Below are 13,641 nucleotides of genomic sequence, written 5' to 3'. Positions count from 1 at the left end.
TATTGGCCTCATTTTACAGCTAACACAAGATCCAGACAGCCTAAGTGCCTTGCCACTGCACCCAGCCAGTAATAATAAATCTATTATTAATAACAAAATCTTCCTACCACACTGGGCAGAAACCGGGGTTTAGATTCAGAGTGCCCTAGGAAGGGGAGCAGATAAATGGGCTGGCAGGAGAGTCACAACCCAGCTGGGGAGAATAAGGACAAAAAATATTAAAGCTGAGAGTCACACTGGACTGGAGTTAGGGCATGGATCAAAAGTCCAGGTAATCAGGCTCTAAGAATCAGGATCCCAGACAGGGAAACAGGCGACACAGATCAGTTTTAGAGAACCCAGAATGGGCCCTCAGCACAGGTGGAGACCACAGCAGGTGAGAGCACAGGTGTATTTCCAGTCAAGAGCAAGGTGATAGTTTATACCTACAAGCCAATTAATGACACTTGGTACTCCCAATCTAAAATGGGGATGAGCATAGAACATTAGAGCACAGAAAAAATATATATTTTAAAAATCATTGATGTGTAATAACCAAAGTACAAGTGCTGGGTATACCCTCTCAAGGCTGCACTTTACTGTAAATTAGCTTTCCTTAATCATGTGTAATCCACCCACTTCGGATTTTGTATGTGATGGTTTCTAGATTTGGATTCCCCTTTCTGAATTGCTGGTTCAGTTTTTCAGCCACAAAATTATCTCATTGTCTTTCTTCTTTTAATAATTCTCTCATTTTTTCTTTTTTTCCTCCTATAATGCTTCTTCTTTCAACTGCAGTTCGGTAAAATACTCATTTTCATTTACCGCTAAGAGTTTACGTAGCCTGAAACAAACAAACAAAAAAAGTAATTAGATTATCGTCTCGGTTCTCTGGAGGGTGTCCTCAGGGACGGGTCCTTGATCTTCGAGTCCCACGGGTGCCCGGCTCGTTGTTGGTCTGGGCGTAATCACGCCCCACTACACCCCTTGGGAAAGAGGAGGCAATGGGAAACGTTCTTGGTTCAGAACGGGACTTGGGAGAAACCGCTGAGATTTGGGCATGCCCGTCTGGCACCATCAAGGTTGTGCAGCCCGGTGGGTCCCGTCGGAATGAGTCCTCGGAGGCGACAGGGAAGACTCCCGACCCTTGGCGCCACCCGGCTACCCTCGAACGTCCCAGCCTAGTTTTCCTGAGCTTGTACCACGCTCTGACCACAGGAGGGCCCGCAATTTAACTCCAGTCCGGTTTCGCCTCCGCCACGCAGAGGCCACGCCCCGGGACCGCCCAGGCCCTAGATGAGGGGCAGTGCCTCCCCAGCCCCACAGGGATGATCGCGGTCAGGAAAGTCGGCCACGCCCGTCTCGGCGCCCTCTATCGGACCCCTTCGGAGGTTGCAGGGGCCGAACGCATGGCGAAGGTCAGCTCTCATCCAAACCTTCTGAGGCCTAGAGAAGCGATTAACCCGAGGTCTTTGACAGGACGGACCTGGATAGAACCTGACCTTTATCTTGCCACCCACTATTCCAGTTTCTCAGTGGCAGTCAACACAATTACCACCAAGGCACTCTCAAAGAAAACACTAAGTGTAGAAATCAATAAATGGGACAATAAAAATCATTTTAAAATTATTTAAAAATATAACAGCTAGAGATAAAATTTAATTTCCAATTCGTATGGCGCCCCGACAAGGTTACACAAGGGCTGGACTTCTGCTGGTTTCCTGAATTCTATATTTCACCATTAAATTTCATGATAAAGTTGGAAATTCATTCACCATTTGTAATACATATTGACGTATTTAATAAAATTGCATGGACCATATCTTTTTCATTTCTGTATCCCAGTGTTAAGTACAGTGCCTACTATGGGCCAGGATCTCAATACCTGAATGAATGACACAAAAACAGTAGAGACCAGCAAGGTTTTTCTGGGTGGACTGACAAAATTTCTGTACTTGCTGGGGTCACCATGAAATCCATGGTCTTCAGCTTTGCATTTTCAGCAACGTAGTTTTATCAAGTTATCCTCAGATGTGTAGTGAAACCCTTGGGAGCTGATTCATGGCAGGGTGGCTTTAATGTGTCACCTTGGCTAGGCTACATTTCCCAGTACTCCCTATCCCATGTTTCCAGTTAGGGTGGGCCACAGAGACATTTTACGTGATAACTGAGGGCAGAAGTGAAGCAGCAGCATATTGTTTTTACATTCAGAAGGCTGGTGCAGGGGCACCAGGCGCTGTTGCAGTTCACGCATGTTGTCATTTATCTGCTGGCTCACCTCGTTGGTGTGGGGCAGCAGCCAGGCCTGCAGCCAGGCCTGCAGCTGCTCCACCTTCCCCGGGATCTTCGTTCAGCTTCTCTAAATCCTGGGCCAGATGCATATTTAAGTCTGTGACGAAGGGCACCAGCTTCTTCTGCAGGACACCCACATTATCGAAGTTGGAGGTGGTGAGAGACAGACATGGGTTCCAGGAGACCATCCTTGTGGGTTCCAGTTCGTGCTCGTGGGCTCCAGTATGTCCTTGCTCTCCCACACTTTACATCCATCTTCCCTTCCCGACTGCCTGCCCTGCAGACTTCAAGCTCCATCATTAGACGCAAAGACAACAGCCTTTCAGAGACTGTTTAACCAGCTCCCATCATTGCATAAGGTCAAATCTCTACAATAAATCTCTTAAAATACATAAATATATAATCTCTTAGTGGTTCTGCCTTTCTGATTGTACCCTGACTGCTACACATGGTGACCAGACTCTTTAATTCATGGGTCAGAATGCTAGTCAAATAACAACGTGATGTACTTTGACATCACTGTCAAAATTACTAGAATACTAGAGTTGGATGGTCAGATGGGGGGGAGGGGCAAAGCATTATCAAATTATCCAGAATCTAGACTCAGGCTGAACTAGTATGGGTGGCAGAGGGCTGTATTGTGTGAGTTAGAATAAGAAATTGGTCAATCCACACGTGATTTATCTAAAGCTACAGGGCTGGGACTACTTAAGGTAGAGGAGGTGCCCAGGGTACCTAATTTGAGGAGGCACTCACTTGGTCCTGGCCCTGTAAAGCTGGCTAAGTAACAGATTACGGGTCTAATCTTTTTGGTATTTTATGAATGAAGAATTGGAGAGCATGAGGCACAGTAGAGGCAAGACTAGCTCTTGGGCAGGACCCAAGGCAGGAACTCAGCCTCCTAGCAGACATATGGGATGAAAGCAGAAACCAAGCACAAAGCTCATCAAGGGGTAGGGAACTCAAGTTGTCAAGACAGATGAGCCAGGCTGGCAGCTTCAATTCTGAAGACTACTTTGACTGAAGAGGGGGAGTGAGGGTGACAAGCAACATGGACAGCAGTCAGTGCAGAGGGATGCCCTTTAGTTTGAGAATCCTATGCAGCACTCATGACCTGGGAAGGACCCAGTGTCTGGATGAACAGGGAATGACCTGCAGGTGTTCTGACAAGGTGACTCATACAGCCTTCGCATTCCCTAAACCATTAAAGGAGGACTGCAAGGAATTCTATTTCTATTAATCCACCTTGCATTTTCAAGACCACTGAAAATTTGTTACTGTGATATTATTGCACATTTTTGCACACAGGAATACAGTTTACAGTTTAGTGGCTTAAAGAACAAGGTTTTTACAGCCTGGATTTGATTATAGACTCTACTAATACCAGTTGTTTGACACTGGACAACTTATTTAATCACTCTGAGTCTCAGTTTTCTCGTGAAAAATTGGAGAAAATCAGTATCTTTCTAAAGACTGTTCTGAGAATTAAATATATTGGGTTCACAGGAGGAACTCACCAGATAGCAGTTCCTTCCCTGTCCTCATTTATTCACATGATATATTCAATTGCTGTCTCCTTGAGGAAATGTTTAAGAGACACTGCCAGGTCTTATCCAGAAGTCACTTAAAATCATCTGTGAAGATGATTTGTTTGTTCTGTGGGGCATTTTAATCCTATTCCTCTCCCACACCCCAGGCTCCTCCATCCCTGACATCCACACTGTTCATCCCACTCAGATTCCTGGGGAGAGACAGATGCACCGACTTTCTACATTGACTTTCTTTTCCTTTCTCACATACTTCCACTATTAGCTCAAAGTACTGAACAGGCCCAGTCCTCTAGTCAGGTGGCAATTTTTTCAGTTCCTATTGATTCCTACATAGGCCCTGGCGATCAATCTATGGTACAGCCCCTGAGTAGATCAGTTTTGTCTCTCATAAAATCTGTAAATATCACCTTGAATCCTACAGTCTGCAGAAGCCTCCAGTCTACTGCTTTCTAGCTCCAGGTTTTTTAAGGTCCATGGACCTAGAGAAGAGGGAGCAGGTCTGTATGTTGAATGAGGTTTGCTACGTTCAAAACGGAGCATCACAAAAACACTCCTACTACTGTGTCCTCCATTCATTTCCCCCTAATTATCCTTTATCTTTTCTCTCACTTCTAAAAACTCCCATTATAGACAGCACAGCATGACAATACCTTCTCTGTTAATAGGAAAGCTGTTTCCCCAGTTAGTAAAGTCCCTGAAGGCAAGGACCCTGTCTCCTGAAGGGTGAATTGCCCAGACCTCACTGTATTCACCAGTGTATCTCCCACAATGCTGTGCACAAGCAGAGGCTCAATCAGTACCTGTATAATTGTCTACTTGCAAATAGAGGATTTTCTGGCTTATAGAAACTAGTCTGTAGCAATAAATCAACCCGGGTACTTAGGCCAATAGTCTGGGGCTCTGTGCAGGGCCTGTCAACATTCAGCAGGAGGCACTACTCCCCTGTCTTCCCACTAGCCACATCCTTAAAGGTCCCACTGCCAGGCCTATGGGGACAGTTCTGTGCAGTAGCTTAATCTGTTAATAACCCCAACAGGCTCAGGAAAGGTTCAAGAAACATTCACAGCCCAACTCCCTTCCCAGATGATGCTCTAAAAGGTGCAGGACAAGCCCAGGATCACACAGCTGTATAATGACCAGCTCGGGATCCAGATCTCCTGCCCACCCCTTCTCCCAGCCTAGCCCAAACCAACCCCATTTCTGTGACTTCCCCATTGTCAGGGGAGTCTCTTAGACTACCCCACTTGGTGGTCTCTTGGAGACTTCAAAGCCTTCAAAATTCCAAATGACAATTCTCCAAATAAGAATATATATAGTAAGTCTGATCCCAGCAGGATTTTCTTAAGGAAAAGGAGACAAGGCTTTCCTTATCTTCTTATAAATCTACCATAGAACAGTAAGTCCTCCCCCTACCAAAGGAGACCCCTCACCTGGAGCCCTACTGGGTGGGGCCCGAGAAGGTATCTCTAGGGTCCTGCCATAACCTGTCCCCCACCCCAACCATGATTACAGTGATGTGAGGCCCTTACCTCCCACTCACCATGCCAAACTGCTAGCCGTACTCTTAAAACTCAGGGCCCACACCTGGCCGGCAGCCACCCCATCCCCACCCTTCACTGTGCGGGGCACACCTTGGCAACCAGACTGCTGTATCCCGGAAGCGGGTTCCACCCAGGCTGAATATCTCCGTGATCTGGGGAAGAATTAACATAATAGGTCAATGGGGCTGGCAGGGATAAGGCAGGGTTCACAGCAAAGTAATACAACATTCCCTAGCACTGACCACTGGTGTGCCGACCCCTCCTGCCTCCTCCTCTGGGGCTGAGTCAGAGGGAGAATCATTCCTGTTCTCTTCCTCTTTGTCTTCCTCCAGATCAGGTGGCTCCTGCTTCACAGGTGGCAGGACTGGGTCTATTCTCTGGGAGAAATGAGAAACAGGCGGCAGTTAGAGGGACTAAGTTGGCCTGAGGAAAGCATTTCCATGAGCCAACCCATTAGTGTCAATAAATCTTGCCTCCACCACACCTCAGCACAAAAACACCATTTCTTTACCTACAGGTCTCCTCCACTACCATTTCTCACAGATCTCCATTTTTCTGACAGCTGGGCACCAAGCAAGCAAGGCTAGTTGCCTGGAGAGAGTGGGGTAGCTTTCAGACAGGCAAGGGAATTCTGCAGGAAGGCTGCAATCAGTACATCCGTTGCCCTGCTCAAAGAATCATCATCATGGCTCACTATTACTCTTACAGACTACCCAAGATGGGACTAAGAGAACATCCATCACTGACTCCCACCTTGCTGGGGCAGCCAGGCAGCAATTCAGGAGGAGTCAGGATGGCTGTGCCTGGTGTCCAGTCTTCTTGGATATCTGCCTTCTCTTGCTTCACCTGGGGTGAGGTCACAACCCAACTAAGGCCAGGCTGCCGGGCTTCCTGTGTAAGGGAAGATTGCAGAAGATATGTCCCCAGTTCCCTGGCACGAGGAGGGATGAGGTGGGATTGGGAACAGCAGGATAAGGTGGAGCCCTCACCTGCAGTCGGTCTTCCGTGGAAGCGGGGGCAGGGCGAGGCACTGGCACAGGACTGCCTGCACCCTCCCGTAAGAACACAAGGTCAGTGCCGGGTGGGGGCAACACGAAGCCACCACCTGCTTCCTTCTTCATTGGAGCCCGGGCACGGCATGGTCGAGCAGTGGACTTGGCCAAAGAAGACTTCAGGGTGGGGCCCAGATGGGGCCGGCAGGCAGGGCTGGACCTCTTGCGCCGAGGGAAGGGTGGGGGTGACTCTGCCCCATCCTCAGACCCTGCCCCAGCACTGGGCAGCAGCCGCTTCTGAGAGAAAAGATGTGGTGCTATGGCTACCTGGTGCCATGATTGGCCACACCCACTCTGCCATGCTCAGTGTGATTCCTGATATCCTGTTAGTTCCAGCCCAGCATCTGTTTACATACGAACAATCCTATCACTGACCCTGCTAGCCTCCAGTCAACACCACTAGCGCCACCTAGACCTCTCATTCATCCCAGCACAATGTCTGCTAGTTGTCAGTCAAACCCACTACCCCATCTACCCCTCCCAGGTTGCAGGAGCCATCTGGCCAGGCTCACTCAGATAGCAGGCCTTCCCCCTTCCCAGGTACTGGGACACCTGGCCCAATCTATTCTGTCACCTGACCCTTCCTGTCCCACCCACCATGGCAAACTGTAGGCATTGACGCCAACGACACTTCTGGCGCTTCTGATTACTGCCCCCAAATTTGGGCTTGTCACAGCAGAAGTCGCACTGGCCACAGTCTGTCCGCCGCAGGCAAGCTGTGCAGGTCCCACATTTGCGATTCTGCCTCCGATTTGTGTAAGGCTGCTGGAGAAGGAGAGGAGGTACGGTTGTCACTAGGACCAGAGGAGGCCACCCTCAACGCCTTTATGGTGCTGTTCCTGCTGCTTCTCCATTAGCCCCATCGGAGGCAGCTAGTCATAAGCCAGCCTAGCCTGCTGACTGCCCACTAATCCCATCACAGTGTTTGCTAGCCCAACATTAGCCACAATCACTGTGCCTGCTAGCCCTTAATACCTGCAGGATTATGGCTGCTCTTGTCAACATTAGAAACCATCACTATACTTCCTCATCCTCCACTAGCTACCAAACCAATGTCTTTGACCTCCATATCCAGAATTTTGCTGACTCTAATTAGCCTCATAACTACGCCTACTACATCTGTTCTTCCTATGCAAACCATGGTCACTGTGCCTTCTGTTCCTGCATTAACCCCATCATTGTGTTTGCTAGTCCTGAGTTAGCTTCAAACCAGGGTTGACTCTTCTGACATTAAGTATAATCACAGAACCTGCAGACCCTGAATTAGTTCCCCCATGACCACTCTCTCTGTGAGCACACTAGTACACATCAATGTGCCTTGCTGTTCTGCTGAAGCCCGTGACAGCATCTGCTTCTCTGTGGTTAACCAGGTGCCCTGGGAGACTCTAGGCTAATTGTGTCCAGGTGGGTTGGGGCCACTCACTAGCTCATCCTCGTCTACACAGTAATAGATGAACTCGGCAGGTGGTGAGGGGGCCAGGGCTCTGGGGTGCTGCAGAGGAAATGGGGTAGGGTAAGTGCATATCTTCAGTAAGATTAAGGTTGTGCCTTCCCCCTGCCTGCTGGGGTCTCACCAGCTCTGTGGGTTCTTGGGGCTGTGCTGGGGGTGGTGGAGGCAACAGCTGGGCTCGGGGTCGCCGTGGATTAGCCATCTTGGGGTCACAGCCTCCCTTGCGGCGGCCATGTTTGCCCTGGAGAGAGCCAAAGAGGTGGTTTGGGCTTGGTGGCGTCAGGCAGACACAATACTCCCAGCAGTACAGAATGCATGCATGGGACAGGCAGGCAAAGTGTGGAGTGGGGCACTCACAGCGGGGGGAGCCACAGACAGGGGAGGGCGTCGTTGGCATCGTTGATGGTGGCGACAGAGACGGCGGGCAAGGTGCTGGCAGACAGGAGCAGGTAGGTGGGGCCAGGGAGGTGAGCATGGGGTGAGGGAGAAAAAGAAGGCATGAGGTGGGTGAGACAGGTTGGCAGGAAGCATTAGTAGTAGCAGCAGCTTTAGTAGTAGAATGAGCTCTGCCCCAGTCCTGGCCTGTCAGCTCTCGCCCCCCTCAGCCTGACTCACTCACCCGCAGGCAGCGCCGCTGGACACATTTCCACTGGCGCCTGAGACCTGGGCGGGGTGGACGGAGGCAGATATGGCAACGGCCACAGTCTTCTCGGGTCTGACAGCCCCGGCACACTCCGCACCCTCGGCTCTGTAGGTGGGGCCGGAGACGTGACAGATGGGGCGGGGGGCATGAGGAGCCAGGAGCCAGGGGGCATGACCGGGGCCATGATGGGTGGGGTCTGGGGCAAGCCTCAGACCCACCCCACCTGACCGCGCCCGACTCACTCTCTCCACAATCCGGAGGCAGCGTCTTCGCTCACACTTGCAGAATAGCCCCGAGGCCACATCATGGGGCAGCTGCAGGAGGCAGGTGGAGCAGGCCCCGCAGTCCTCGGTCACCTGGCAGGCTGTACACTCCCCGCAGCCCACACGCTGCCAGGAATGGGTGGGGCAAGGTCACAGGCCCAGGCAGGGTGGCCCCAGGAACACTGCCCCTCCCGTGTCTATTGACTCCAATCCAATCAGTCCCCATCTCCATCTGTTAGTCCCCCAACAACATATGAGCTAATTAATTACACATTAGCCACCATCACTGTATCTACTGGTCCCGTTAACCTCATCACTGTATCTACTGAAACACCATTAACTCCCGTTACTGTGTCTGCTGACCCACAGCTAGTTCCTTATAAAACGACTCTGATGCCCTGTGGACCCATAACCATTCCTTCAGCCCCTCCACCATGGAGGCCGATTTGGCAACTGCCACATTCTTCTTGGATATGACATCCCTGGTACACTCCATAACCTTGGCTCTGGGGGTGGGGCCAGAGGCATGATGGATGGGGCTAGGGGCATGAGGGGCCAGGGGGCAACTTGCTCCTACTGCAAGGAGTCAGGAGGAGGCAGGTTGTGCTGACCTTAAACATCCTCTGCTCCCGGTTGAAGGCAATTCTCTGTGCTGAGGGGAGGAAGGGAAAGAAGTGGAAAGGGAGCCTCAGACACCTGACCTCACCCATTGCCTCTGTCCTGACCTCCACCATTTAACCTCCACCCATGCCTGATACCTCCTCCACCATTCAACCTCCACCCATGCCTGATATCTCCATCATTCCACCCCAACCAAGCCAGGAGCCTCTGCCCTGACCTCCACCACTTAACCTCCACCTCTGCCTGAACCAGCCTACTCCAGCTCCTAACCCCCAGTGCCCCATCCCTTAGAGGCTGCTTACCTCGGCAGTCCTTGCATAATGTCTTGAGTCGCTGCCTCCGGGTACCATCCCCTGAGAAGCTGACTCCACAGTTCTCACAGCACCTGGGAGGGGAAAGACAGGTGTGAGCCTCTGAGTGCATCCCCACCCTACACTCATTTTGGAGCTCACTCCAAGTTAACACTCACCCAGGCGCAGGAAATGAGGCTGGGACTGTGTCAGCATCAGCCTTGGCCTCATCCCTCGGAGCCTCCTTCCTGGCCTCATCTCTCTGGGGTCCGACCTGATGTTTCCGGGTCTTCGTTGGCCTCGAAGGCTTCTTTCGCTTCTTGCTAGGGACAGCCAAGGCATGGGCCTGGAGATGGAGTGAAGGCAGTAAGAATGTGGGTCAGTGGGTGGGTAGTTGAGTAACACAGCCAACCCCACCTGGCAACCCCCATCATGGAAGTACCTTGGGGGCTGGATAGCACAGGACTCCTTGTTTGAAGTCAAAGAGGGTAAGGTCACACGCAGGCCCCAGGTATCGGGTCAACTCAACTTTGCTTCGGATCCGATCTCCTGTGGGGCTGGAATTGAACCAGGAGTGGTCACCATCTACCAGAGCAACTACCACTTCATTCACACAGGGTTGGAAAACGGGCCTGCATGGCTAGTAAGATACAGGAAGCGGCCTGGGATCAGCCTGGAAGCCCATTCAAACCCCACCCCAAACTAACCTTGAGTAATATGAATATAAAAAAGGAATATAAATAGCATTTATAAAGACATTAAAAGACATAACAGATGCAAATAAACTTAGATGTTTGTAAAATGATATTACATATAAGTAAAAACACAAAAAGGAACGCAAACTTATATGACACATACAAGTGTTAATTTGCATAGTGAATATACACAAAGATCATAACACACAACATGAAAAGCAGAAATGAGTACGTTAAAGATGCACAGATACGCAAGTACATAGAAAACAAAGTTTAAGTAATCAGTGCTGGGGGACAATTCTCTACCAGTCTCTTGCACTTCTGCATGTCTTGCAGAAGAGATGTTGACTGTTCTTTGCTATGGACTATCTTTTCAAACATGTTTGTCAGAAATAGGGTCTCCTTCCAGAGCAAAAAGCATGCTTACTGTCCATCTTATAAAAGATTTGATTCCCTAAGCTTAAGGTTCCTTTCCTATTACATACCCCACTACAAGACCAGGTGCAATTTAGCCCTCTTCATATCACCCTAAGGGAAATGAAGTTCAGGGAACTGGTGCAAAAATGATGATGTTCTGGCTACTACTGCTGCTGTAAACAATAAACTGTTTTCCATCTCTTACCCAGAAGTCTCATCTCCTACCTGAATCCACAAAACTGACAGGTTCACTTGTCATACCGTCCTAATTAGGGTAAACTCAGACTCCTCAAATTCTTGACGATTACACTTACATTTATTTACTAGTTTTGAATGCTTTACACAAGTAAATAAATATTTGGATGACTTTATAACTTAGTACAAGCAAATAATTGTATTTGCGATACTGCATTTTACCAGAAAGCTTGCAACTCAGAAACAAAAAAAAGTTCAAGAATATACAAACTTAACTACATCACTAATATATTCTAAAATGCATGTAAAGGTCTGTTTAAATGTGCACACATATATACTTCCATGAACAATTCTAACCGTATCCATACCACATCCCACAATTTCATGCTGCCCCTAACCGGGATCAGCCTTATTCCTGACTCTGCCCACAACCCACCCAAGTACCTCTGGTAGTAGGTGTCTGATCGTCCACAGGTAGCCCCTGATTTGCGAAAGACCTCACGGCGCTTCCAGCCGGGGCCCAGGGCTGGGCAGTCCAGCCAGTCCTCAGCCATAGGAATCACAGGAAGGGGCAGCAGCCTACAAAGTAAGGTGGGGGGCAAGGGGAAAGCAAGGTTCTAGGAAGGGAAGAGATGTGCCCCAGGCCACACACATCCCTGGTATGCATAAACAGTTGCCCAGGACCTGCCACAGACAGCCTATCAAAGGAAGAGAAAATTCTCCACCTCCACCCCATTCTTCCCTGTCCTGGGCCCATTCCTCCCCATTCTTGACCTGGAAGCCTCCATTTCTCCCCATCCTTGTCCGAGGGGCCCCCCATTCTTCCATCTGTGTTCTGACCTCCTATTCCTCCCCAACCTCACCTAGCATTCATCATTTCTCTCCATTGCCAAACCAGGAATCTTCCATTCTTTCCCTCATTCCTCCCCATTCCTCCCTGTCCTTGGCCTAGAACTACTCCCTGCGTTTGACCTAAATGCCCCCAATCCTCCCCTATGTCAGCCCGAAACCCTTGTATTCCCCATCTTCCACCCAAGAGGGCCCTATTTTCTCATCCTCAGGACGAGTTCCCTAGTACTCTCAATGTTCTAACCTCCCATGCCTCCCCCTTCTTGAACCAGAAGTCCCCAATTTCTTCTGTTCAATGTTCCACCCTTCCGTCCCTCCCCTCTGCCTGGCCTCTTATCCTGCTACCTCAGGATTATGAACTCGATTCCCTCTGCATCTTCTGCTGGACAGCCCTCAACTCCAACATATCCTTAGACTGCACAGCCTTTCCTTCCTTCTCTTCCTCAGCCCAAGAGTTCTCCTATTATTTTCTCTATCCATCAGTGTTCTGACCCAGTGTCAGCCCGAAAACCTCCCCACTCCTCTTCTCCACAGCCCAAAAGTTCTCTACTACTCCTCTTCAACGCTCTTATTCTCTGTTCCTCTCTCATCAGCCTGAGAGACCCTGATTTCTCCCTTCAGCATTCTGACCACCCTCACCGCCCTCCTCCCTCCCTCAACTCCTTTCCGTTCTCATCTTGGGATAATGCCATCCCTAACTAATAGCGTTCTGACCCCCTATTCCTCCCCGTCCTCCGTAAGCCCCCCATTCCTTCTTTTTGCCCCTTCGACGCTCCCATTCCTTCCGATTATCTGCCTGAGGGTTCCTTATTCTTCCCTTCAAGAGTTCTGAACCCCCATTCTGTCTCCTCGACCTGAGAGCCACCGATTTTTCACCTCAGCATTCTGAATCGCCCCCCTCCCCATTCCTCTCTGTCCTTTCCCAGCATCCTGACACTCCTACCGGTCAGCGTTCTGAGCCCTATTCCTCTCTATCCCCCGCCTGAAACCCGCCCCCCCCCAACTCCTCTCCTTCAGTATTCCGACGCCGCCATTTGTTCCTCTCATCGGCCTGAGGGCCCTTCATTGCTTCCCGTCAGCGTTCCGGGCCCCAATTCCTCTCCATCCTCCGCCTGAAGACTCTCTACTTCCACCCGCACGGCTGTCTCACCAGTTTGGCGCCGGGCCGGTAGCCTCCGCCGCTCTAGGCCCGCGGACCCATGGCGAGGTTCCCGCCTACCCCTCCCGCCTTGCCCTACTCTTCCTCCTCCGTAGCAGCTTTCCCCGAATCGGTAGCTGTCGCCGCCGCGGCCGTTCGTTGCTCCCGGAACCGGATATCCGCTCTTCGCCTCTCTGGCTACGCCCCCAGCGAGACGCCTGCGCGCTGAAGTCCCACCAAGCGCGCGCCTTTAGGTAAGGAAGTTTCTCCGCCTGCGTGTTGACATACTACAGCGGCGGGATCCCTTTGCTGGGGGATCTGCTGCGCCGGCGCACTGACAACCCACAATTGTGCACGCCCCTTTCCCAGGTCCTCCCAGGTCTACAGGCTTAGAGCCAACTGAAGCTCGCGCCCCAGTCGGGAACCTGCAGCGCCTGAGCTCCTCACTTTCCCAGCGGGCGCGTTTTTTTCCCACTCCGCCCACCTCTTTTGCGCCTGCGCCTCCGATCTAAACCGAAGGGGGCGTAGAGGGCTAGGGATGCGCCTGCGCACTCCCCTTCTTAGGCGGCGTGCTTCTCCCCCTCGGCCAGATCTGTTAACGCCTACGCTCTTGGTTCCCTCCAACTGTTTCCCAGTTTACGGGCCGGAGGGGTGTGTCAGGGGCTG

General features: G+C 50.8%; 1 protein-coding gene across 13 annotated transcripts; it reads right to left on the bottom strand.

Moving 5' to 3' along the window:
- Positions 1 to 739: 739 nt before the first annotated feature.
- Positions 740 to 13,422, bottom strand: MBD1 (methyl-CpG binding domain protein 1). Of its 13 annotated transcripts, none has more exons than XM_037805940.1 (17): positions 12,988 to 13,422; positions 11,433 to 11,567; positions 10,124 to 10,238; positions 9,861 to 10,027; positions 9,694 to 9,776; positions 9,382 to 9,422; positions 8,750 to 8,896; positions 8,484 to 8,612; positions 8,222 to 8,296; positions 7,989 to 8,105; positions 7,838 to 7,906; positions 7,012 to 7,179; positions 6,352 to 6,651; positions 6,116 to 6,253; positions 5,605 to 5,739; positions 5,453 to 5,514; positions 740 to 823 (listed from the first exon to the last, which is right to left on the bottom strand). In XM_037805940.1, exons 2-17 carry the CDS (start codon positions 11,540 to 11,542, stop codon positions 751 to 753), a joined length of 1,929 nt encoding a protein of 642 aa, XP_037661868.1. In that variant the 5' UTR covers positions 11,543 to 11,567; positions 12,988 to 13,422; the 3' UTR covers positions 740 to 750. The 13 variants fall into 13 exon arrangements, with proteins under 13 accessions (XP_037661868.1, XP_037661864.1, XP_037661865.1 ...); XM_037805936.1 differs by lacking the exon at positions 740 to 823 and adding an exon at positions 1,595 to 2,555 and having other exon boundaries at positions 12,988 to 13,421; XM_037805937.1 differs by lacking the exon at positions 740 to 823 and adding an exon at positions 1,595 to 2,548 and having other exon boundaries at positions 12,988 to 13,421.
- Between the last annotated feature and the right edge of the window lie 219 nt (positions 13,423 to 13,641).

The sequence above is a fragment of the Choloepus didactylus genome, chromosome 16 (genome assembly GCF_015220235.1).
Source record: "Choloepus didactylus isolate mChoDid1 chromosome 16, mChoDid1.pri, whole genome shotgun sequence".
Classification (NCBI taxonomy): Eukaryota; Metazoa; Chordata; class Mammalia; order Pilosa; family Megalonychidae; genus Choloepus; species Choloepus didactylus.
This window is presented reverse-complemented; position numbering and strand designations above follow the sequence as displayed.

Bases quoted from the DNA above. Each gene is read 5' to 3' on its own strand.
- MBD1 (XM_037805936.1), bottom strand. From the start codon at position 11,542: ATGGCTGAGGACTGGCTGGACTGCCCAGCCCTGGGCCCCGGCTGGAAG. The intron at 7,180-7,837 runs GTGAGTGGCCCC...CTCCTTCTCCAG, and splicing joins GTGTAGACGAGGATGAGCTA to CAGCCTTACACAAATCGGAG. The intron at 2,556-5,452 runs GTGTGCCCCGCA...TGGAGCTTGAAG, and splicing joins ACAGCAGTCTGGTTGCCAAG to TCTGCAGGGCAGGCAGTCGG.